Source organism: Podospora anserina, chromosome 2 (assembly GCF_000226545.1).
Source record: "Podospora anserina S mat+ genomic DNA chromosome 2, supercontig 2".
In the NCBI taxonomy this organism is placed as follows: Eukaryota; Fungi; Ascomycota; class Sordariomycetes; order Sordariales; family Podosporaceae; genus Podospora; species Podospora anserina.
The window spans coordinates 4,295,551-4,320,783 of NW_001914858.1; the positions used below are offsets into that span (position 1 = coordinate 4,295,551).

The 25,233-nt window shown below is 53.7% G+C and overlaps 6 protein-coding genes across 6 annotated transcripts; 4 read left to right on the forward strand and 2 right to left on the reverse strand.

The window, feature by feature from the left end:
* Positions 1–1,735: 1,735 nt before the first annotated feature.
* PODANS_2_12410 (uncharacterized protein) lies at positions 1,736–3,553 on the forward strand (the record flags this gene model as incomplete). The annotated part of the gene is made up of 2 exons (XM_001912022.1): positions 1,736–1,829; positions 2,046–3,553. 2 exons carry the CDS (start codon positions 1,736–1,738, stop codon positions 3,551–3,553), a joined length of 1,602 nt encoding a protein of 533 aa, XP_001912057.1.
* A 2,637-nt stretch (positions 3,554–6,190) lies between these two features.
* PODANS_2_12420 (uncharacterized protein) lies at positions 6,191–8,860 on the forward strand (the record flags this gene model as incomplete). Its single annotated transcript, XM_001912023.1, has 2 exons — positions 6,191–6,340; positions 6,395–8,860. 2 exons carry the CDS (start codon positions 6,191–6,193, stop codon positions 8,858–8,860), a joined length of 2,616 nt encoding a protein of 871 aa, XP_001912058.1.
* An 805-nt stretch (positions 8,861–9,665) lies between these two features.
* On the reverse strand, positions 9,666–10,976 carry PODANS_2_12430 (uncharacterized protein; the record flags this gene model as incomplete). Its single annotated transcript, XM_001912024.1, has 1 exon — positions 9,666–10,976. The coding sequence occupies one exon, from the start codon at positions 10,974–10,976 to the stop codon at positions 9,666–9,668; it is 1,311 nt and encodes a 436-aa protein (XP_001912059.1).
* Positions 10,977–12,496: 1,520 nt separating this feature from the next.
* Positions 12,497–13,420, forward strand: PODANS_2_12440 (uncharacterized protein; the record flags this gene model as incomplete). The annotated part of the gene is made up of 1 exon (XM_001912025.1): positions 12,497–13,420. The coding sequence occupies one exon, from the start codon at positions 12,497–12,499 to the stop codon at positions 13,418–13,420; it is 924 nt and encodes a 307-aa protein (XP_001912060.1).
* Positions 13,421–14,701: 1,281 nt separating this feature from the next.
* PODANS_2_12450 (uncharacterized protein) lies at positions 14,702–16,851 on the forward strand (the record flags this gene model as incomplete). Its single annotated transcript, XM_001912026.1, has 3 exons — positions 14,702–14,934; positions 15,020–15,704; positions 15,787–16,851. 3 exons carry the CDS (start codon positions 14,702–14,704, stop codon positions 16,849–16,851), a joined length of 1,983 nt encoding a protein of 660 aa, XP_001912061.1.
* Positions 16,852–17,684: 833 nt separating this feature from the next.
* PODANS_2_12460 (uncharacterized protein) lies at positions 17,685–23,173 on the reverse strand (the record flags this gene model as incomplete). Its single annotated transcript, XM_001912027.1, has 2 exons — positions 17,685–17,728; positions 17,785–23,173. 2 exons carry the CDS (start codon positions 23,171–23,173, stop codon positions 17,685–17,687), a joined length of 5,433 nt encoding a protein of 1,810 aa, XP_001912062.1.
* Positions 23,174–25,233: the final 2,060 nt, after the last annotated feature.

Sequence of the window (25,233 nt, forward strand, 5' to 3'; positions counted from 1 at the left end):
GAAGGGAATAATTCTTTTCTGGACAGGAATAACAAGCCGACGCTTTACCAACTTCTTTTTACCACGTCAGCTGTTTAACATGTTAGAAGTTGAACATCTTTTGCCGCCTTAATTACCTAGCAAATGTCGGCGGTCTATGCTATTCAGCTTTATCTTTTGAGTTTCTTTTTGTGTGGCGTTGTTGCCCTGCTTGTTTCGCCCAAGTGTTTGTTACCTTTTACCTTGGACGGGCTTGCATTTAGCTTTTCTTGTTTGGCTTGTTGTAGCTTTGATCTGGAATTGCGGATTCTCCTATGGGGGCTTCTTGAGCTTTTGCTTTTCTGGCGAGCTACACAATCTTCTACGCTGCTTGGGCGATTGTTTGTACAAGGCGGTGGTCTGACTTTTTTGGTCAATTTCTAGTGGACGAGCTGGAAAATCAACACGGAGGGAGGGATGGTAAGGCGGGATAGGATGGAAACTGAGTGAAGGAAGATGAGGGCTTATGACATGGAAGATATCACGGTGATGCGGGGTATCGGTTAGGATTTATCGACTTTGTGTGTGCGTATGGAAATGATATTAAATGAGGCGAGTGTTGGGAAACAAGGGGCCAAGATGGGTGGACAGATGTAGGATGGTAGTGGTTATTGAGGACAAGGAGGGAAAGGAGAAGGGAAAAGGTGCATTCGACGCATCAAAACATCCAACACATTTGCCCTTTTTTAACCACGGACATGTTAACCCGCTATCAGCTTAGTTGGAAGAAAGAACGGAACACGTTGTTTGTTGGTGGTGTGTTGATCCTTGGTTACTCTGCGCTGCTCTTCACTGTGCTTTTCCGGGTGTGTTTTGTTGTTTGCTGTTGTTGCTTAAGGGACGTCGCGTGTTAGGGGCATTTTTGCAAGGCGTTTATAGGGAGTGAAAGGGGGCGGTTATCTGTCTTTGCATAGCGCTTTGCCTTTCTCTGTGACTTGGTCATTATGCTGTTGTGGTGCGGGAAAGATAAGAAAAAGAAGCAAATGTAGAACTCTTTTCTTTGTAATCATTACATTGGGTGGCTGGCGGTTTTTCGACTTGCGATGGGAACAAAAGTTGAGACTGGGGTTTGGATTTTGGTTGAAGTCTCTCATGAGCTGAGAGAGAAGACGATCAGCACGCTCATTATTATTCTGATTATTTATAAACATTTTCTGCACTTTTTTTTCTCTTTACCTTTTGGCAGATGTATATAACACTTGTTCAAGTGATGTTTTTTGTGCCAAACAACAGTGTTTTTCCATACTACGTTGAGCACAGCCTCAGGAGCTCATTTCGTGTAAGTGAAGCAGTGAGGTGATCCCTGTTGTGCTGTGTTATGTTGCGTGGCATTTCATTCCATCCGGTCGATGACTCTTTTCGCAAGCATATTTTTGGCAACTGTGGCCTTTTTGTGTGAAATTACCACGGTTTCAAGAAGAAGAAGAAATACGAAGTTGACACGGTGGTTGATGATTTTTGAGCGAGGCGCAGCTGAGGTTGGTGAAGAAGCTGTGGTGGTGCTATAAAAGCTCGGTGTGTGGCCTGCCCTCTGCAATTTCAGGGGGGAGCATTTCCGAGTCCACTTTTTGTGACGACACTTTGTCACTTTGTCACTTATACCACAACACACACTCCCTTTTTTTGGACTTGACGGTTCTTTGCACCTTGACAATTTACGCTCGGTTTTTTTTTTTTTTTTTGGTTTTTTTTTAACCAAAGACAAATTCTGGTTCAAATGGCTTCTAAGGCGAGCTCGAATTTGCCGTCGCCTCCTGTGGAGACTGCCAATGGCGGCAACAGGAGGTTGGGGATCACGGTATTTTCAGGAGGTATGTTCAATTGTGGTTTTGAGTATTATGAAGAAAGGTCTTTGAGATTATGGTATCTTTTCAATGCCATCTCAGAGAGTAGCTGCCCCATAAGACTCGCTGTTTCCAAGCGGCGCGATGTATACGTCTTATACATTTAGCTCGAGGTTCACTTACACATTCCCTAAAAAGCATTGCATAGACAGTTATACATATCAATCACCACTTACCACTGAGTTCGCACAACACTCGCCCATCACTTACGACACCTACCTTGTACTATACTAACCCACCTCTCAGGCACCGCAGCCAACAATCTAGTCGACCTCTTCAACAGAATCGCCCGCCCATCATCCTCTTCCGGCACCCAGACCCCCACCTCCTCATTCGCCAGTAAGACTGGCTCCTCTGACGAACTCAGCCGACAACGCCAGCTAAACTACATCATCCCCATCTCCGACAACGGCGGCTCATCCTCCGAACTCATCCGTTTTGTGGGAGGCCCCTCCGTAGGCGACATCCGCTCCCGCCTCGTCCGTCTCATCCCCACCACCCCCTCCAACCTCACCTCCTCCTCCAAAGAAACCTCCTCCCTCCGCAACCTGTTTGAACACCGCCTCTCGCCCGACCCCATCGCCGCGAGGGGTCAATGGGCCGATATCGTCGAGAGCCGCTCCCTACTATGGGCTTACATCCCCAACGAGAAAAAGGAGCTCATCCGTTCCGTGTTGAATATCCTGAATGCAGAAATCGTCAAGCGGGCAAGACCGCCGAATGTGTTCAACTTTGCCGGGGCATCGGTGGGGAACATGTTCCTCACGGGAGCGAGGCTCTTGACGGGGAGTTTTGAGGCGGGGATTTACCTGCTGAGGATGATATGTGAGATTGGGGGGTGGGTGAGGGTGCTGCCGGCGGTGAACTCGAATCATACGCATCATATCAGTGCTGGGTGGGTTAACGGGGAGACGGGGGAGAGGGGGGTGTTGACCGGGCAGGTGGCTATTAGTCACCCTAGTGAGCCGACTAGCATTCCTGATGAGGGGTTGCCGCCGCATCATATGGGAGGAGGAGGGATGGGGAGGTTGTTGGAGGTTGATGATGATGAGGGGAATATGCCGGGGAGTTTGCCTGTTTTGCGGAGGCAGAATTTGAAGTTTAGCAAGGAAGAGGAGGAGGATTTACCGGGGGGACAGGGGACGAGGATCGAGAGGGTTTGGTATATCAATTTGTATGGGCATGAGATTATGCCAAAGGCTAACCCGGAGGTGGTGAAGGAGCTGAGGGAGGGGACCGAGGTGGTGGTGTATAGTGTGGGGAGTTTGTACACGAGCATTGTGCCGAGTTTGATATTGAGGGAGGTGGGGGAGGCGATTGAGAAGGTTGGGGGGATTAGGAAGAAGGTGTTGATTTTGAATAGCAAGTTGGACAGGGAGACGAGGGGGATGGATGCGAGTGGGTTTATCAAGGCGATTTGGAGGGCTTGTGTGGAGAGTCGGAGGCCGGAGGATGTGGAATTGTTGGAGTGGAGGAGGGTGGTGACGCATTTGGTGTTTATTGATCCGGAGATGGTGGAGGAGAGGGAGATGAGGAAGGATATGCCACAGGTTGATGTGGAATTTTTGGAAAAGCTGGGGATTCACTGTGCTCCGGTTCAGGGGAGGGCAGTGGGAGAGGGTAAGGCGAGGATGATGAGGTATGATGAGGAGGAGTTGAGAGAGACGTTGGAGAGGATTATCGATATGTGAGCTGTGAAAGAGGCCTCACAATGGGCGAGTATTTTCTCAAGCGGTTATCTCTTTTGGAGGCACAACAACCTGGAACGTGTACAGCGGTGCTTCTTCATGGAATAGATTAGAGCGTTGATGTTGTACAAAGGTGGTCTGAGATACATATATACATATAAATTACACAAACTACTCTGGCCAGGTCGAGTTGGTCTCGAAAAGTTACCTGACTGTGATCGCGGGAGATGTGCATGCAGAAACGCCCAGGCTTGTCCTCCGCCTTGCTTTTACGTGGTAGGGGAAGGCCTCGTGGCATACCGCCAGGCCTTGACCGAGTCGGCATCGGATCAAATCCAGATGACTAAAACGCCTGAGAGGGGCAACACAGCATCTGCGCCTCTGGCTAGCTGTTCATGTTGCGGCAACCCAAATAAAACACGAATAAATAACAGGATCTGGAATTTCAGGACACCGAGATCGGAACATTCTTCCCTGAATGATGTTCACTCGGTGGGAAATCAGTTTCGGCTGGTATATATCTGCCTCCTGTTTCTGCCTCTAACAGCACTTGAGAATGGGAAATGGAAATCTTTTCACAAACAAAACAGCCTCGGTCTACGAGAGGAGATACGAATAGCCAGACCGTCTGGTGGATGCCCCGCCGTCTGGAAGCGAGTTTCGGGTCAGATGATTGGTAAACGGGAGCACAAGGCAGCTTGACTTTATATATACGACTCTGATGAGCTGTACACCGTCCTGCGCGGACCATGGGGCCTGTACCACTTACAGCCTGATCTCTTCATGCAGCCAGCATCCAGCCCGGTCTGGAATGCTTGACACGTATGCGAGAAGTTAAGGGCGTGACAGAGGGGATCAGCCTCTCAGAGTAGGGATGCGGCATGAAAAAGGCTAAGACGTCGTCGGCCCTTTAAAACAGGTCGACGTAATCCTTGCCGCCGCTCACCATCAGGTGGCCCCTTGCAAGACTTGCTCGAGCTGTCAGTGGCCAATAGAGGCTCGTGATCAGATGCAAAGTGCATTTCCAGTGCATCTCCAAAAGAGGTGCGTGGTAGGCTCCGAGTCGATCTGACGGGATGGGAAAGTGGGGAGCTTGACGTGCTGCATGGGACTGGGGCGTTTTTCCGCTTGGCTGGGGGCGGGTCCTGATTTACCCCACCTAGGTCGCCCAGCACAGCAACCAACGCAACTCCACGTGAGGGGTCAGCTCCCAAGGTGCCGCCCAGATAGGCTTTCGAGGTTCCATTTTCCTTATCGCGCTCTAACAATGCTGCGGTATCGCGGGGATAACTCCCATGGGCCCATTCTGACCCCCATTTGACATGGACCGGACCGTGTTTGCTTGCTTTCCGAGTGCGTCAACAAAGTGTCGTCCTGTTCCCACAGAACTGCATGAGATATAAGAGCCATCATCCCGACACTCGCGCCCCGTCATCGTCGTCATCACCGCCATCCGCCAGCCAGCAGCCTCCACCCCTCAACCATCAACCAGCACATTCGACAGCCTTCTCAGATAGCTGACATATCGAATTGGAATTATTCAATCTAATCCAAGGCAAGTGGTGACAGCCTTGAGTGGCTCCCATACCCGCGCCCAGATCACTCCAAAAAGAGCCAACAGCCTGTCCCAGACAAAGAAGGGTGACGACACGACGGCCACCTGACAAACAATTCATTTGACCGGACTACCATTGTGGGTTTGGTCTGCGCAGAACATAGGCAGCCCCAAAGGACGAGTCCCAGAGCCGTCAGATCACTCTGCTGTAAATACCGCCATGTTTGTTAGCGGGCACGGTCTCTTGATGCACCCCAGTGTTTGGGCCAACCTTATCCATGAATAACACGGGAGAAGTATCGCTGACCGCCTCCTGTTAGTCGTCCCGTAGGTCTCACCCATTTGACCGCCCAAGCGCCAGCTGTTCGCCTCTTTACGACAGCCGTTTGCCTCCTGGAATTACGAGGCGCCCCATCTGCCTAGATAGCTAGCCTACCAACCACCAGGTACTTCATACCTACCTTTGTTGGGCAACACCACCCCCTACGTCCAATCCCCCCCAGCTTTCACTTGACTTCCTTACCTTACTGCCTGAGGCCCGTCTGTCTGTGGTCATTGCGTCGCTCCCCTCCAAAGCTTCCGACCGACCATCCCATTTTGTCCCTATCTCCCCCCTTCCTTCCTTCCTCTCATCCATCCTCCTCGCAAGAGCATCCAGCTCTTTCAATCACCGGCCTCGACTTTCAACACCAGTCCCCGCCGCTTACAATTGTACACCACAGCATACAAGTAATCCCCGATCTTCCGGACCGATACCTCCCAGTTGGACATCCAGTCCTGCCTCCCCAGACTTTGTCCGCTGCAATCGGATCATCAAGGGAGGGCAATCATTACGACACCTGTCTTGCTCACGAGCAGCATTTTAGGTCGTGAGTCGCTCCCGCTCTTTGGCTTTTGACACATGCAACCAACACCCCCGCCTCACGTCCAGTCAGCATGTGGTCTGTGCCGCTGGGACAGCCTCTCCGCTCTTTCTCTCACCTGCCCATCATCTCGACCATCAACACCGCCATCCACAACATTGCTGTTTCTTCAAAAGCATCAGTTTTCATCGCTTGCTAACTGATATCTGCCCCCAGGCAATCATGTCCGCCGCCACTATGGCCCCTAACATGGCGGCAGCTCCTCAGGTCACGCCAGCTACTCTTGTCACCCTCAAAGTCAGCTATCATGGCTCAACCCGCCGATTCAAGCTCCCTCTGCGGGAAATGGTTCCTGCGTTTCTGGAAAACAGGGTGAGTTTGGCCGTCGCTCGACTTGACAACGATGATACTGATGGCTCTGGATAGATCCGAGGAGTTCTGAACATTCGCCCCGATGCCGATGTTGTGTTTGAGAGATACTCCGACTCTGCCACCTCTTACGTAGTGCTGGACAAGGCCAACACCTCAGTATACAAGCAGCTCTACCGTGCTGCTAAAGCTAAGCAGAAGCTCAGGCTTCGTGTGACAGTGAAGGAGACACCAGCACAAGCATCCCTCGATTCGCTCATTCAAGCTGCCGAGCCCGCTGAAACCCCCGTGGAGAAGGTTGCCGAAGAGCCTGTCGAAAAGCCAACTCTGCCGATTCCGAAAGAGTTGATTGAGGCCAGAATTGCCGAAGCCAAGGCTGCCGTGGCCGCCAGGGAAGGACCTAAGCCTGCTTCGGTGGCCGATGAGGTTGAGGAAGAAGCACCTGCAGCAGTCTCGAGCCCTGCCGAAACTTCCGAGGAGATCGAGCAACCTACACCCGTCGAGCCAGTCCAACCTCTGAAGATCCCAGACGCCGTCCTCGCTGATTACGAATTGGCCATTTTGAAGTTGGAGCAACAGAGTCAGGCACGTTTCGCTGCCGAGATGAACCTCGTGCCCCCTGCTATCAGGTCAAACTATGCTGTCTGCTGTAACAGCTGCGACAAGAATGTTCCTGACATGCATTATCACTGCTCAAAGTGCGACGGCGGCGATTTCGATCTCTGCTCGGGGTGTGTGGATCAAGGTGTCGCTTGCTACGGCGCTGACCACTGGTTGATCAAGCGGTTCATCAAGAACGGCGTTATCATCAACAGCACCACCGAGACGCTGCCTCCCAAGCAGGTCAAGCAAGCAGCTCCTCCCTCCCCTCCATCTCCCCCAAGCCCTGCGGCCGAGAAGCCATCCACCCCCTCAGCTTCAGAGCGCATCATTCCCATTTTCAACGGCCTCGCCTACTCCAGCATGCGCACTTGCAACTGCTGCGTCCGGGAGCTCCCCGAGGTGGACTTTGTCCACTGCTCGACCTGCGAGGATTATGACCTTTGCCGAAGTTGTTTCGCCAAGAACACCCATGGTCACCACCCCAAGCACACCTTCGTTGCCGCTGTTGAGGGCACACGCTTGGAGCCTGATGTGGCTCGCCGTCTCGGTGCTGGCCGTGGCCAAAAGCACAATGCCATTTGCGATGGTTGCGATACTAACATTCGCGGCATCCGTCACAAGTGCCTGAACTGTCCTGACTGGGATTATTGCAGCGAGTGCATGGCGAACGCCTCTTTTATTCACCCCGGTCATCGGTTCGTGCCCATCTACGAGCCACTCGAGTACGCCGGTATTTCCGACTTGTTCGCCCGCCCTACTCACCAGGGTATCTGTTGCGACGGCCCCCTCTGCTCAGTTAACCGCAACAACTACACCTACATCACGGGAGACCGTTACAAGTGCGCTGTTTGCAATGATACCGACTTTTGCGAGGCTTGCGAAGCCAGCCCTGCCAACACCCACAACAAAACTCATCCTCTCATCAAGTTCAAGACGCCCGTTAGACACGTCAGCGTCACCACCACAGGAGAAAATGAGAACGGCCGTGCCATCCCTACCATGGGAGATCGCCGTCCTCGTGTGACCACTTCTCGAGCCACCGAGACTGTCAACGCCCCTGTGCTGTCGTCTTCCAACGTGCAGACTGTCATTGACGTGAAGCCCGTGGAGCACGAGATCAACAAGGAGGTGGAGGAGAAGCCTGCTGAGAAGGTCGAGATCAAGACTGAGACGACCGAGGTGAGGCCTGTGGAGCAGGTTGCTCCTGCCGCTCCAGCTGAGCTCGTCGCCGTGTTCGTCAAGGACACCGTTGCTGATGGCACCGTCATGGAGCCCAACCACGTCTTTGAGCAGACCTGGATTCTTCGCAACGAGGGCAAGACAGCGTGGCCCGCTGGCTGCTCTGTCATGTTTGTTGGCGGCGACTATATGGGTCATGTTGACTCGACTCACCCGGCAGCTACCCAGGACCTCCGTGCGTCCAACGTCTCGACTGTATGCTATTCCCCCATCCTCCCAGGAGAGGAATTCCCCTTCACCGTCTTGCTCAGAACTCCTCTGCGCACCGGAAGAATTGTTTCCAACTGGCGTTTGACCACTCCCGATGGTCTCAAGTTCGGCCATCGCCTATGGTGCGACGTCAAGGTCGAGCACCCCAAGTCGGTCGCTCCTGTTGTTTCCGAGCCAGTGAAGGAGGAGCGCGAGGTCATCGCCAAGCCCGAGCCTGCGCTTGCACCCAAGGAAGAGGTTCAGCTTCACCAGAGCCAGATGATCTTCCCCAAGCTTGAGAAGGAATCGCCCGTCTCCAGCTTGCACGAGGATGACAAGTCTGAGTCGGCGGTTACGTACGAGCAGTACGAAGACTGCGAGGATGATGACTGGGATGCTGCCGAGTCGGAGGAGGGATTCATGACCGACGAAGAATACGACATCCTCGATGCTTCCGACGAGGAATACTCCGAGGCTCATACTCGCAAATAAGTATTCAGCAACAGTATCTCGATGGATCATGACATGAACTCCTGTCGCCCGGCTCGACCCGCGAACAACCACCCCGTGGTTTCTTAGGTAACCATGGCGGGATGTACACGAAATACTGTATATCACGGGACAATGTGCGAACGCTGGTACACGGTGAGCAGCTAGGCACATACTACTAGGCGCTGTATGGTGGAATAAGTTGGCCGGTCTATTTTGGGTTGATTTTGGTTTGCGGTTGGTTGGATGGCCATTCATTCTTTGCTGAGGAACTCAAAACAACCTTGATTAGGATTGCGGCTCGGTCAGGAGCACCAAAAACAAACCAGGCGGTCAACTCTTCTGGTTCGCACTGGCAGTTTTGAGGTGATCTCTTCCACCATTTTGCAAAGTGCGTGGGGCGAAACAGAATCTAGGAGCCCAACACGGGCAAAAAGGGGTGGTATCATTCAGGGTTTGTCTGCCTTGTTTTTTCCTTGTCTTTTTTCTACTTTTACTTTTACTTTTACCGAAGATAACGTGGTCATGGGTTGAAATTAAGTCCCCTCTTTATTTTGCTTTGTCAAGTGCAACTTTTCGGGTCAGGCAGCTCAATTTCAGATTGTTATTCTCAGTTTTCACGATAAGTCACTCCGCAGTTAGGGAAAGGTTAGCGAATAGGAACAAATGAACCAATCATGACGAAGTCTTCGTCCGCTTCTTGTGTTGACTGTGGTTTTGAACACACAAATGGGTATACTATCTATTAGATATGAAAGTCTTCCAATCCCAACCTGATCATTACATTCCTAGAAGGAAAGGTTGCATTCTACTCGAAAGTGGTCTTCTTGCCCGCCGGCGCAACAACCGCACCAGTAAGCCTAGCCACGTTGATATCTTGGTGGAACTTGGCCCCCTTGGCCTCCATCCTCCTCTCCTTCATCGGCACCCACACCTTCTTCTCCTTGACCTCTGCAACACCTTCACCACCAGCACCATTCTGCTCCCTCCTTTGGGCAGCGCCCTTCCCTCTGAACCTCTTTTGGTATCTCGTCTGGTCGTCCTCCGCCAGCTCAATCTTGAGCGTCCTGCCCAACAGCTGATTAACCCACCATTTCCTCGTCTTGACTCTGGGCTCCTCTTTTGGCACAGCCTTCTTTTTTGGCTTCTCCTCTTTCTCCTCATCATCATTGCCATCCTTTTCCTCCGCTTGCTTCTCCGTGCCGTCGTCGGCCTTGTCCTCCTCCTTCTCATCCACATCCATAAAATCCTCCACCGTGTCGACCGTCTCCTTGACCTTGACAAACCCCTTTACCGCCCACTGCGCCGCGTCCGTAGTCTCGAAATTCACCCACCCGTACCCCTTGCACTTGCCCGTATCCTCAAACGTAGCCACCTTCACCCATCTGATCGGCCCACACTTGTGGAAGTGTTCCCTCAGATCATCCTCCGTTACCTGGAAGGATAGATTCCCCACAAAGACCTTGGTTGATGTGCTCGCTGGAGTGGCGGTGGTAGCAGCGGTAGATGACTTAGCCCCATTGGTGAGGTCAACAGGCGCGGGCTCTTCCTTCTTTTCTGGACGGCCCTCGAAGGACTTGGCGTCTTTGATGAGGACTTTGCGGCGGTACCATTCCGTTTCTGAGAGGGCAATGGCCGCGACGTTGGCTTCAAAGGTGGCGAAATCGACGTAGGCAAAGCCGCGGTTTTCGGTGGGGTTTTTCGGACCGGCGCCGGGGGCCGAGGTGGGTTTGGCGGTGGGGAGGTGGACGCGGGTGATGTCGTCCAAAGTGATGGTGCCGCCCGAGTTGTCGACGAACCACTGTTTGAGTTCTGGCTTTGTGACTGTGAAGCGGAGGTTGCCAATCCAGATGCCGTAGGGGGAGCGTTCTTTCTTTTCCTTTTTGGTCTTATCGGTGTTGGGGGTGTCGGAGTCAGAGTTGGAGCCCTCGTCGTCAAATTTGGGCTTTGCCGGAAGGGATTTGCCCTTTTTGAGGAGACGTTTGGCCTTTTTGGAGGGGGGTTCGGGGAGGTTGACGTCCACTTCGATTTCGGTGAGGTCGGTCTTGCGCTTTTTGGAGGAGGTCTTGTCTTTCTTGACCTCGGGAGAGGAGGGTGGAGAGGATGAATCGGATGCCATTGTTATTGTGGTGGTAATGGTGGCAGTGGGAGAAAATGGGTTGTCTGGGATGGTCGAGGTTAGGACCGGTGATGTTCTCCAGTGCGCAAGCAGGCAAGATGGGAATTTTTGGGCAGTGTTGGAAATTTTACTTGAGCGATAAGCGATAAGGAAACAAGCATCCGTCGATTGCGGGGGGCTCGGCAGGTAGCCGCACTTCCACCGACTGCTCCACACCCCGCTAGATCGCAGTTCAGCTTCAATGACGGCACCGGCCAGGTACACACGAACGACGGCCGCTGAGCTAATTTGTCTCGTGTAACCAGTCGGTTTGGTTGTACGGTAAGCCCTCGAGGAAGCTACAGTATATCACTCGTATAGAATAGAGCACTAGGGGTTATAGAATCACGAGTTTGACACAGCAACACAACAAGACTGGATCTTAATACATGCACATTTGCGCCGATGGAGTACACAACCATTGGATGACCCTCAAACACCGAGGTTGTCCCGCGGCCACACGCATTGTCAGGTAACAAACATGTCGGGTAGGTACCTGAGGTGTGCGATAATATAGGGATGTGGTATTCGTCATCAGGCGGTCATGGGGGAGGGTGTTTTGCGCCGCTCCCAAACATGCACCTCCTGAAGCTTCCGAAGAATGTAAGGGGCGGTTGCCAATCTTCTTCTTATGGCCTTCATGTAGAGCCCATGGATCTTGATCTGGAAACTGGTCTCGTGGGACTGAAGTCAGTTCTTCCAGCCGTCTGTGACGGGCAACAAGCAAGCTGGATCCAAAGCTGGTGGATCCATTGGTACCCGATCCGTTGCTAAGGTAAAGATCCCATTAAAACTCACGTGTTATTAATGGGGGTAGCTTGGCAGAGAACAAATGCAACAACAACAACAGGAACCTTTTCACGTTAGACCGTTTTTGTTCCTCTGGCTAAAGAAAGACGCAGATGCAACAAACACTGCGTGCGCTGTTCCATGAAAAGACTGCATATGTGTGCAAGGCAGGAGACTGCCTCTTTGGGCTAGCACAGGCCCATCGCCAGCAAACCAGCAGCGGGCAAATTCCTCGTCGGCTCTCCACTCCGGCGCAGCCCTTGCTCCCCTAAACTTCCTTTGACCACCTCACACTTCACTTCCTGACTGGTCCGACCCAAGCCTGCGAGCCGGGGTCGCCTGGATGCTCTCTGGTCACTCTCCGCCGCACCTCCCTCAATTTTCCCATCCCACTCCACACAGACCGCCGCCTCTCATCTTCCTCCAATTCACCATCTGACATCTGGCAATCGGCGAGTCGTCCGCTCTGCTGTGCTGTCGACCAAACCCAACCAGACAAACCCTCGCAGTCCACAAACCCGACGTCGCTAAGCTGCAGAGGGACCTGCTTTGCTGCACCCGCAACCGCACAATGAACGCTGTGTTGTCACCGCAACCACCGATTTTCCCTCATCAGCACGAAACCACCCGGATCTCGCCCTCTCGATCCAGTACGTTTGAGTCCTCCCCTCCCTGCTTTGAGCCCGCCGTCCATGATGATGCACACACGCAAGCGGATCTTCCGCAGCCCAGCAACTGGTCCCCAGGTCCAATTTACTGACCCTTTCTCAGTGTCACCATATAACAACATGGCATCCAGAAAGAGGAAGGCCGACGACGATAACGACGACATGTCGGTCTCGCCCCTGAGCTCGCCAGCCCTTCCATCCAGACCGATTGTCAGGCCGTCAAAAAAGATCCGACAAGCCAACGACGACGTAGCCGCCCGCCCGCTGTCACTTCCCCGTCTTCTCGAAACTCTCACCAACGACCAGCTCCGAACAGTCCTCCAAACCATCTGCGAACGACACCCCGATATTGGGCACGAGGTGGTCACTAGCGCGCCACGACCGACCGTCGCCTGTGCGCTCGATATCTTGGCCGGGTACCAGGAGAAGCTACACGATGCAACTCCACTTGGCCATACGAACTCCGACTATGCCTATTTCCGAGTGAAGCAACAGCTGGGCGCCCTCCTCGATGCCATTTCCGATTTCACGTCACAATTCCTCCCGCCGTTGGAGCAGCAGACAAACATATCATTGCAGTTTTTGGACGGTGTCACCAAAGTCATTCACGAACTCCCCGACTGGGAAAACCAATCACATCGCCACCACAAGGATGCTGCGTACGATGAGATTTCGGCGGCATGGGCACTTGTCATCACGGAAGCTTCAAAAAGGGGCGGAGGTTTTATCGTTCATACCGGAGGCTGGGACCAGAGGCTAGTAAAGCACAATCAACAGTCAGGAGGCAAAATGGGACAGGCCATCAACGCCTTGGCGGTGGAAGTCGGATGGCAAGGACAGAACCCGATTACCGACACACCGGCTCCGTCCGGGAGGGACCCTAATTCGATCTTGAACCAGCTTATTAACGGTGCATACGGTTCACCCGTTCGTGTTGGACCTTGGTAAATAGCAACAATCTAGGTTGCTACTTCACCGGTTCTTACATTTAAAGAAGGGGCGTAAATCTTTGTGACGAAAAGCCTTTGCGACAATTTTCTTTACTAGCTATTTCCACTCTCGGGAAATGAAGGATTCAGGGGCGACAAGGGCATAGACTTTGGGGTGCTGGTCATGGGGCGAGGGGTTCTGGCTTTTTTATTCTTTTTCTTTTTCTTTTGTTGGTTTACGCACACACACTCGGCGTTTTGCTGTTGTACTCCTTTATTATCGATATCCAGACAACAAGATTCTTCCTTTTCCTTACTCATCACCATGTACAGGGCAGGACGCAAGCAGGACCGATAAGGGTTTATTCATGGCTTTGAGCCATGGGAAACCTGCTTGTTGAGTTCTTTTCTTTTGTATTTAAGTATCCTTCTTATGTCTTTCGGTGTCTTTGGCTTGGAGTTATTGTTTGAGGGGAGGGTATGTACCGTGGCGTGGGTACAATGGGTGGATGGGAAGCAGCTCAGAAACTTTGTACAAAAACTGATGTTGCTTTGTTGTCTTTGCAGCCCCTTGTTTCTGGTGATTGTGGGCTGTGGTGTATGCAGAAGTACTTTTCTTCAGGCTGCTTCAATTTCATGGCGGTGGATCTGTTGATGTGGATTTGTTTTCCCTTCAATGTCTGGTTTGGTCTCTCTCTGTGTTGGACTGGTCATGGTGGACATGAGTGGTGGTCGGCATGCTGACCGACCAAGAAGGGATGGTCTGGAGTCTTGCTTTACATATATATATCTAAATAGAACATATCCATTTAGTTTCGTTTAGTGAGTTGTGGTGATCAATATAGTGATTCCTTATGGGGATATGACGGTTCAGACGGTTGGTTTGGGGAGTTTGAAACACGACTCCTGATCTACGGATGGAGAGAGAAACAGAGGATGGAAAATAACTCAAAACTTGGCTGGCTGTGCGTTTCAGTTGTTGGGGTATTGGGGGGATCAACGGATAGAAGGTTACTGGCTATGCTATGGAGGGTCTTTACCCGGTTCAGAGCTTGTGGGTGTTGAAACAAGATGTAAACCATCATGTTGTCAATAGAAAGTCACCAACTGCTTTGTTTGAAAGTGTCAAACAGGTTCTGAAAGATAGTAAGCCGCCCCATCCCAACTAATTTCTGTGGCTTATCTTCCCATTGCTTGCAGTGAACAAGGTCTGAGATATCAGTACCTCGGGGGTTGTTCATGAGGGGCACCAGCCAGGCAGTGGTGGTGAGCCCCACGTGACAGCCTGTAGACTACGCGAATGCTCCACAAGGCTGCCTGGACCCACCCTCACCATTCCCCATGGGAATACAGTGCAAGCACGCGTCTGTTGCCTGCGCGCCGCCTGGAAGACGCCAAAAGGTTCCGCCAATTCCCACCACCGCCGAGCACACAAATTGGTCCTTCTCAGGAACAAAATCCTTCTTCGCATCGAACTCCCCAATATCCAGTTCATGCGATAGGAGATTTCCTCGACTCAGCCAAAATGCCTGCGTATGTTGATATTCTTGATCCGCATAACGCGTCTGAATGACCTGCACCTTGACGGCCAAGATTGACTAACAACTTGTACTCTCAGTCCCGGCGACCAGCACACGAGCATTGTCAACCCTTTCGAGGACCAGAAGCCCGTGATCAATGAGTTTACAGCTCAGCAAATAGCTACTCTCCAAAGCCGGCTCGACAAGCAACTGGGTCCCGAGTACCTCTCCGTCCGCGCAGGCCCCGGCGGTTCAAAGCTCCACTACATCACCGCCGAAAAGGTCATTTCCCTCGCCAACGAAATCTTTGGCTTCAATGGGTGGTCGTCCAGCATTCAGAACTTTCAGATCGACTTTGTCGACGAGGATCCCAAGACCTTGAAAGTAAGTCTCGGGCTTTCGGTCATTGTACGAGTGACGCTCCGCGATGGGACCTACCATGAGGACTTGGGATATGGGCACATCGAGAACTGCAGAGGAAAGGCGGCTGCGTTTGAGAAGGCAAAGAAGGAGGGGACGACTGATGCGCTCAAGCGGGCGTTGAGGCACTTTGGCAATGTGTTGGGGAACTGCATCTACGACAAGGAGTACCTGAAGAAAATCGGGAGTATAAGGGCGGCCCCGACAAAACTCAACCAAGACAACTTACATAGACACCCGGACTTTGTGAAGTCGACGACTGGGCCGGTTGCCGCACAAGTTGCTGCTCCTCCACAACCTCAGCCTGCCGCACCGGCGCCGGCACCCGCAGCAGCCCCAGCTCCCGCTCCGGCCGCCGCACCGGTGATTCCATCTTGTTAGTAGCTATCTCGTCTCAAAAGCTACTGTTGATCTGTGCTGACATGAACTAGCGGTTTCCGCCGAGTCGTTTGAGGATTTTCTTGGTGAGCTCGATGAGGCCGACTTTATGATTAGTGAAGAGGGTCACCCAGACGAGGTTCTTATCACCAACTCAGCATCCGATACAAGTACTGTTAGTGTCAGCGATAAGTCAGTAAGTAATGGCAGCACCGGGAATCAGATGCAACCTCCAGCAGCGAGGCCCCTTGCGAGAACTGGATCTGCTGGCACCAGTCAGTTCTCTCGGCCTCAACAGCAACCGCAGACCCCTAATCCGATGTCACGGACAAACGCCTTTGTTGGAGCGGGTACCCAGATGAACAGCAACAACAATAATGGTCCACGGCCATCGACAGGGCAGTTCACCTCCGGGAACCAGTTCAACCAGAACCGGCCTTCCATCCAACAGAACAACAACTACAACCAACCACCTCGACCTCCTGTGGCCCAAAATGGTGCTCCCCAGACCAACGGTCAGAACAACAACACTGCCAACGGCAACAACAACAACAACAACAACAACAACGCCGCTCCAGCCGTGGCCCCAGCGGAGGTCGGTTTCTTCTCGGCTCGGGCAGTGAAAGACATACCGGAAGACGCCCTCGTCGCTGGCCAGGTTACTCCCCTCAAGGCAGGAATGGGCTTCAACCCCCGTGCCGAAAGCCCTTCGATTCGCAAGACCCCCGGAATCGACCACAGCACATCCAAGCCCCTGTCAAGAAGCGGGCAGCATGTTCCCCCAACCAAGACGACCGAAACCAAACCAGCTAGCGGCCCTGTACCACGACCAGGAGGCACGGGTGTTGTCCCATATCAACGTCCAAGCATCGCCGGAGTTACGAATCCTCAGTTAGACTCTACAAGACGGATCGGGGTACCTGGTTCAGGACCGGGTAGCCCGCTAGCGAACAGGAACCAGTACCGGCCACCTACGATCAAGAGACCTGCCCCTGATGCCGGGAATGGCATTGGGCAACAGCAGAATGGCACGAGGGAGCCGTTGGCGGATGGGAATAAGAACGCGCCGATTGTGCAGCAGGCGAATGGGGGGTTTCCGGGACCAGAGGCCAAGAGGCCGAGGGTTGCTTAGTTTTTGTTATTTTTCATGATTTGAGACGAACCGGGGTTGGTCATCGGTTAGAGTGGGGAGCCGGGTTTGCTGTTTCTATTGCTTGTATCGTTGCTTATACTTGCGGTGTCTTTCCTGAGAGGTATAAAACGCATCGTCACGGATGGGATGGGATTGGGTGTCATGAGCGGGCGTTTGGGACATGGGAGGGTCGGTTTTGCACGTGTTATGAGGCACAAATAGGAAGGGAGTAGTTACACATGAAAGGGTTGACACCACTTGGTGGGGAAATTTGTCAATTCAACGGTTACTACCTCTCAATTCTTTTGTTCAGATACCTATGGACATGGTCAAGTAAAACCCAACACTTCGCAACGGGGTCAAGTGTATCGTAGCAGCCAACCTTCCAGACCCCTCCCCTTTTCCTTTCCTCCCCATAGCCCAAAAGATTGCTCTTCTCCCCAAATTCTCTTTCATAACAAACACACACGTAGAGAGAGACACATCGCCATCTTTTTTTTGCTCGCTTGCTCGCAGTTTGCAAGGGTATAATCGCAATGATAAAATGAAAAACCAGATTCCAACAGACAGCAAATAATCCAATCATGTGCCATGTGGCTCTCCCAACTTCAAAAAACATACACATCTACACACAAAAACTCGAGAAAAGTCCCATCCGGTTTCCATCCCTTCCAACCCATTCGCAACACAAGATAAACAGATATGGTATCCCCAAACACAATCCCAACAAAAAAACATCCATAATCAAAACATCACATCAACGACACCAAGACAGAAGCCTGTCCTGTCTCCTCTTCCATCCCCTCGTCTTTATTATCTTTGTTTTTAACAGCTTAAAATGTATCCGTATCCTGCGAGTTCATTGTCCCAAAGGTATCTAATATCCTGTCAGCTCCCATCCAACTTTTTCGTCCATCTGCAGTCATTACATACCTCTCTTCCTGCTCCTCTGCTGGCTCCCCTGCTGTCTCTCGTCATCCTCAAAATCACTCCCCAACGGGCTAGCGACACCCCCGCTCCGCCCAGTAGGCGTCATCGGTCTCGGCCCAGACGGCCGTCTGCCAACCTGCGTCTGCGCACCAGTCAAGTTCCTGTTCTCGGGCTTGGGGCTGCGCTGGCCCTCGCTGATGTAGCTGGCAGTAGGCACGCCATGCGTCATGGTGCCGTACCCGCTCTCAACGCTGTGGTGAGGGAGGGGGCTCCCCTTTTGGAGCTTGCTGACCCTCTTGTTCTGGATGGGGGTGCCACCGCGGACCAGGCCACCACCGCCGGGGCTGTTGGGGATGACGTCGTTAAGGGGCTCCTTGGGGGGGCGAGGGGGACCGCCAGAGGTGGCAGTCATATTCTGGGCAGCGGGGGACTGCGACCACATTTGTTGGTATTCCTGGGTGGCTGAACCGTAGCTGTCCCGGTTGGGGTTGCGAGGGAAGCGGTTGAGGCTCGTGGCGGAGCCAGCCCAGTCGGCCGACTTGGGGGACATGGGAGTGTCATAGCCCAGGGCTTGGGACTCGAGGGCGGCCTTGAAGCGCTCAGTCTGTCCCTGACGAGGCTGAGGGTGCTGAAGGTTGAGCGAGTCGCGATGAGCCTTGTACTTAGGGTCCTCGGGCGTCCCGGGGACCATGGTAATCCAATTGGCAGTAGGGGGCCCGCCCGGAATGGGCTGGTTGTAGAGATCCCCATCGTGGTAGGTCTGCTGCTGTTGTTGCTGGAACCCACCCTCGCTCAAGTCCTGTGCGGAGAAGCCACTGTGGAGCTTGTCGGTTTCAGGGGCTTGTCCGGACGCAAGCTGGTAGTTCTCAGAGTAGTGATCCAGGGACCCCGAGCGAGATGGTCCAGTGGGAAGGTTGAGTTCCTCAGTCTTGGTGGACTGCTTGCTGAGGCGAGACTCGGCCACGCCGCTGGACGCGGTGGTTTCAGACCAGCGCGAAATCTTGGGGATACGGAACCAGCTGGACCGGGACTTCTTCTTGCCTTCCTCGGTCCGAGGCGTATTCTCGTTGCTCATGGAGGCTTGCGCCTGAGCTGGTGCCTGTGGCGGAGTAGCCATTGGCACAGACTCGGCACGCTGAATATTTGCTGGGGTCATCAGCATGTCATTGTTGTCGTAGTTGACGCTCTCATTCCCTCCACGAGCATCATACTCTTCCTCACTGTCCTCGGGAACGGTGCTAATTCTGTGTCCCGAAGTCATGCGGTCATAGCCAGGCTTCACAGATGTTCCGCGAGATTGCAGCGAGAAGTGAGACTGTGATGGGTGGCTCGCTGTCGAAGTACCAGCGTGGCCCTCTGGCTCATAGCCGTGGTCCTGCTCATACTGGCCTTCTGGCTGGAGGTGGAAGGATGATCGGTCGTCCTGAATAGCTCGCTGTTGTCCAGGCACGGTTTGCGCCTTGAGAACGTCCACTTCGGTCAACAACTGGTTCAGCATATCCTCGATCCTGCCGAGGTCGTTGGTTCCCTTGGCTCCCAAGCCCAACAGGGCACGGCGGAAGATGCTTCTCTTCTTGGCATTGATATCATCGCCATTAACCGAGCCACCCTGGATCGAGCGAGCCGCGGTGCTGCCGGGGTACGGTCGTGGGCCATTGATGGCGCGAGTGACGCTCTTGTCAGTGTTCTCCTTGACTTCGGTGATGATGACGTCTTCGGTATCTGCCAACAGCTTCTTGAGATCCTCAAAGTTGTTGCGCATCTCGGTAGCAGAGCGGACAAGGGTGACCAGAATCTCGGTATCCCTTGCGCTGCGCTGCGCGTCCCTAACCATCAAGTGCTGCATGAGAGCCATAATATCTCTTGATTCGATGTTGTCCATGCCCATCCCGGTGGCAGGATCGTACATTGGCGAAGCAATGCCCTGAGACATGCCGCTAAGGTGGCGTGGGTTGCCATGATTGTAGAATGGATCATCCAACGCCCCACCCGGTCCACGAGTGGCAAGCCCGAAATCAACACCCTTTCCTTTGTCCTGGACGTCAGGTGTCTTGTTGGGGCCTTGGGAAATATAGCCCTCGTCGACCTTGAGCCCGAGTGGGCTACGGGTGCCATAGTCATCGTAAGCAGCGTCGAATCCATTGCCTCCGAGCCCAGGGAGGTTGGCGATGGGGCTGGTTCCCTCATAAGGATTTGTGACCAGGGTGTCACGCTTGCGATCTTCGGAGGTGCGATACCATTCGTCGTGCTCTTGGCTAGCCTGTCGGCTGTGATTTTGGGCCATGGCCATGCCAGCAGCAGCACCGAGTGCAGCGGCGCCGGCAATAACAAGATTTCCTCCGTTGCCCTTTTGCTGCGCAGGCGAACCATCGAGGGGTTCGTAGTCGATGCCATCATCAGGTGGGTACTGAGCACGCTGCCGAGGCGTGGCTTCCTCAGGCCACTGGCCTTCCTCGTCACGGCCGCCATCATCGTCAAGGAGAGATGGGTTAGTCAGAAGATCATCCTCATACCCCCAATCCAAAATTTCTGGCATGAGCTCGTTTTGATTCGGTATATAGCTCGAAGCCATTGTTGGTTTCTCATGCTCGCTGCCAAGCTTCTCGGTGCTGAGTGATGGATCAATTCCAGGACGTGGTCCATTTTGTGTGCGCTCCTTGAAAGAGCGGTTGCGCTGGACACCAGCACCCTGCCATGCTTGCTCTTCCTGAGTCTCCTGCTGTCCCTTCCCGTTCTGCGCCCGGAGAGCAGCTGCAGCGGCATCCACCGCACGGCTGGCAATCGCAGCTTCTGATACTGTTGGGGACTGGCGGTAGGTAGTGTTCTGTGGAACCTTGCGCCCATACTCATCAAGCTCATACTGTACGAACTCGCGAGATCGCTGGCCTTCTGAAGCTTGGCTGACCACGGAGCGCTTGGTTGGGCTACCGAGCTGTCGGTCAATTTCCTCGTCAAGAGTCGCCATGGATTCACGGCCTTGGTAAAGCTTGTCCGAGTCCACCGTCAAAGCCGATCCTTCCAACATCGAGGCGTCGATGAGGGATGCGACATTGGACTCGATGCCGACAGGGTGCACAAAGGCTGGATTCAACGCAACAGCACGTACAGCCTGGCCCGAGGTTACGCGGTCGAGTTCGCTGCCGGCGGGGCTTGGTCCTTGGGTTTGGTCGACGTTGGAGCTCCTCACGCTTCGGTCGTCGTCATCGTAGCCTGCAAAATTGCGATTCATTGCTCCTCCATCCTGGCGTGGAGACTTGTTGGCTGTGGAAATTTCCGAGTCGATAGTGCGGTGGGTAGCTCTCGAATCCCGGTTTGGCCCTACGTCGCTACCAGCTTCCGTATATCCCGAGACGCTGGGGATAGGGCTGAGGCCCCGACGTTCGGGTTGATAGGGGACGTATTTGAGGGGTGGAGGTACGTCTTGGGTGCTGTAATAATCGTATGGGTTGGGTGGATATTGTGGGGACGGCTCCTCGTCCTCGTCGTCGTACTCTTCGTCCTGAAATTGCCGCGCATGGCGAGAAGGGACTTTCTTGCCATTGTCATCAAGAACATACTGGTCAGGATCACCAGTGCGTTGACGGGGTAACGCCTTGAGGTCTCCGTGCGAGAGGTTAGCGTGTTGGGCTCCCAGGGCTTGTAGAGTGTTGACAGGGGTCCTGGTGGGAGTCGGCGTCGACTCTGACGAAATCGGCCCTTGGGTCAAATCACGAACAGGGGTGAGCTCCTCGCTGGCCGAGTGGGGTCTGTCGGTATCGGCCGACAAAATGGATGCCCTTGTCACATCCGAGGCGTTGACATCACTCATCAGAGGCATCGGTGGGGCTGGAGGTGCAAGCAGGTCCGAGTCTTCGTACTGGTCGAACGCTTGTTGTTCAGAACTACGATTTCGTCTCTCGTCCCTTCGTCGTCTCCTTGACCGTTGCTTGTCTTCTGAAGGGGAACCAAACGCCTCGTGTGCAGCAACGGCGGCAGCGCCCAAAGCGGCCCCGGCGGCTGCAACTTTCAGGGGCTCAATGCTGCGAACTGGTGTGTTATCGAGGTCATGGGAGTCTTCTACTGATTCGTGGCTGAGAGCGCTGCTGTCGTCGAAGTCGTTATTTCGTGCCTCTCGGTCTCGTCTCTCCTTGCTGGTCTTGAGGCTGTCGCGGGGTGTCAGCATCTTGTCGGTGCCATTGGACCGTCGTTTGTCGCTCGCATAATCATCCCTCGACGCTGATGTAGCGCTGGATGTCGTAGAATCGCGCCGGCTTCCTCGCCGGCTCTGTTCTCGCTTGAGGGCGTTGAGTTCTGGTAGAATGAGGCGGCGAATGGCATCCTCCACTGTCTCCAAAAGTTTCGGATTATTGATGGACGATGTCTTTGAGGCGCCAGATCTGATGGAGTGCTGGTCCACGGACCGATGACTGGGGGCAAGAGCCGATGAAACCATGCTGGAGTCGGCCACTGACACCATGGACTCTGGGTGTCCTTTACTTGACCTCCTACTTGACCGATCCGCATACTTGTCATCCTTGCTGACACTGCTCGTCCGGCTCTTGCTAGACTTGTGCTTACTGCGGTCCCTCTCCTTGTCTCGAGACCTAGTAACAACCACCCTTTCGCGGCCCCCTTCTCGTGTCCGGGACTTTTCAGAGGCGGCTGTGGCGCTCGCGGCGGCACCCAAGCCGACAGCAGCAGCTGCTACATAATCCGGACTCTTGGAGTCGGATGCTCTGAATGAGGTGGTCCCGCCAGATCCATCGAGGAAGCTGTCGGTTGGTATGGCCGAAATGTCACTCATGTTGCCGCCTGTGTAACTGGCCTTGCTACCATCAGCAGCCGGTATGAGAGGGCTCGCCGGGCGGCGGCGGCGAGCGCCTCGCTCAATTTCGATGTCAATGGGGTTTCGACTAACGTTGCTCTCCTCTGTGGCTGAAGCATATGAGCTGGCGTCTTCAAGATCGTTGCTGATGGCCGACAGCGTCTCGGCAGCAGAGCGGCGACCGCCGCTCGCTTTTCTCGATGATCTTGACTCGGTGATCCGAATGTGGTCTCCGTCGGAGCCCCTGCTGCTGCGACGTTTGCTGCTTGGTGTCAAGCGGACTCGAACACTGGGTTTGCGCGAGTCGGCCGACGCCGAGTTGCCGCTGGTGCTCTTCCCACCTTCGAAGTACTCGATCAGGAGAGATGTCTGCGATTTGCTTGCGCGATGCCCCGCTCGGATAGTTACGGGTGTACCATCATCTGGGATGGAATAAGAGGACTTTTCGTCTCCGGGGGCAGATACCTCGCTGCCAAGTTCGGTCCCCAGGTCAGTCCCGGTCGGCGCTGCAGTGTGGATGGTCGATTCGGTCTCTGTGGGCACTGGCAATGGCGGCGGCCGACTAGACTTCTTCGTGTCTGCACCCATGATGGCGTGTAATGTGTGTTGTGAGCCCAAAGGGGTGTTGGTGTGGTATTAGGTGTCAACAGTGGCCCCTGTGTTGTTGCCCAATTATTACTCCCAGGTTGGGGAACCCCCTTACGTGTGGAGGAGGACGGCCAGAGAGGGTGGGGGGATTGAAACACAGGAATAATCGCGGGAAAACGGCAACGATGTGTTGGCCAGCCAGAAAGCGTCGCCTATTAACACTCGCAGTCCAGAATCATCAGAATGCGGGAATGTCTGCAGGAAATGTGGAATATGTGAGCAATGAGGGATCGCGTAGGCAGGAGGAGGCACGCACCCAAGGCACGAAATGCAGCTAGGTTCGCCGATGATAGGGCAGGAGGGAGGGCAGTAGGGCAGAAAGAGACTCCTGACAGGCTGCACGAGGCAGTATCAGGATGTGGAAGTGTCGCTGGCTGCTGGGACGTACGAGCAGAGAAGCAGAACAGGTGCACAGAATCGATGGGGCCGAGTGGCGGGCGGCCTGTCGAAGGAGAAAAAGTGAGTGGCGGCGCAACGAGACGGACGGCTGTTGTTGATAGGAGCAAGGCGGACAGGGATTCTCTCGGCAGCGGGGCAGTTTGCGTCGATAAACAGAACCTGGAAGTCAACTTCCTGTTCGTCGTTTTCGAAAATCAATTATTTTTTCTTCGTTTCGGCCGCAGTTGAATGTATGTACAGAGAAAGGGGTTGCTGCAGGCGATATGCCACCTCCTGCTGGTGTTGGCCGGAGAGGGCGGTGGGATGCGAGGCGATGGGAAGAAGATGGAAGACGGCGGCGGGATAGGCGGTGGCCTCCTCGAAGCTAGCTTGTACAAAGTAGGTCCTCCAAGCTCGAATCCAATGCCGAGTTCGAGCGGTTTTGGGGGCGGATCCAGAGGACTGGTCGCAACGTGATGCGCACGCCTGGCCTTCTTGGATTCTGGCAGGAAGCGGACCTCGGACACAGGCTGGGTGACTGGCAGAGCCTATGGGAGACTTTGTTGTTGTCCAGGAGCGGCTGGGATTGCTCGAGGTGCTTGATGTGCTGGCGCTGCTTCAAGGGCCCAGCCAATTGCGCGTGGAGTCTGGGGTCGGTGGTGCAGCGAGGTGCAGACAAGCTTGCAACGGGACGGCGGAGCAGCGAGAGACAGACGAGACGAGGCTGCTGCTGCGGAGTCGAGGGGGGAGAAATCGAGCAAAAACCGCACACCAGCCGCCAACGGTGTCGGTTCCACTGTACTTTCTTGAGCAGCAGCGTACAAGATCGTTGGTGAGATGGAGATGTCTGCGATATGGTAAACGGGAGAGAAGCTTGGAGGGGGTTTGTTGACATTGACTTTGCTGCCAAGTACATCAGCAGGCCTGACCACCAAGTGAGCAGGACCCGACTAGGTGCTAGGTGACAGGACGGGGGCTGGGGGATTTATCGGATGGGCTCCACAGTGACGGTTTACGGTAGCACGGAGGTACAGAACGGACAATCGCCCTGAGCGACCGGGGCAAGTGCCCCTAAGCCCAGAGGCCTGGCTCCTTCCACACCTAAGGCGTGGCCTCGCTTATTCTATTAGTCAGCATTAAGCCGTCTTAGCCACCGTATAATTTACTATCGTCGCTTTAAATTACCGGCTACTTATATAAACTATTAACTACTATATAAACTATTAATTATTACAGAAATTATTAATTATCTACTTACTATATTACCTACTATGTTACTTATCTATTGGGTTTGGCGTATGGGTAAAGTGTGGGAAAAGGTGTAAAAGTGTAAATTTCACTTGCGCAAATGACCATTATCCGTTCTGTACCTCCATGCCACCGTACGGTTGGGCGATCTCGTCTCACGCCCAGCTTCAACATTGTGCCAAACCTGGAACAGGAACGCCGTCACCGCCTATGTCACCCATACCACCAATAGTCTTGATAAAATATGTTTGTCCATTGCTCTCCCTGCTTCAAGTCTCTTCCGTTTGCCTGACCTCTGCCTCTCGAACTTCTTGTTGGATCGATCCAGCTGAGGCTACCCGGGCGTCCCGCCATTGCCGCCGTCCAATTACGCC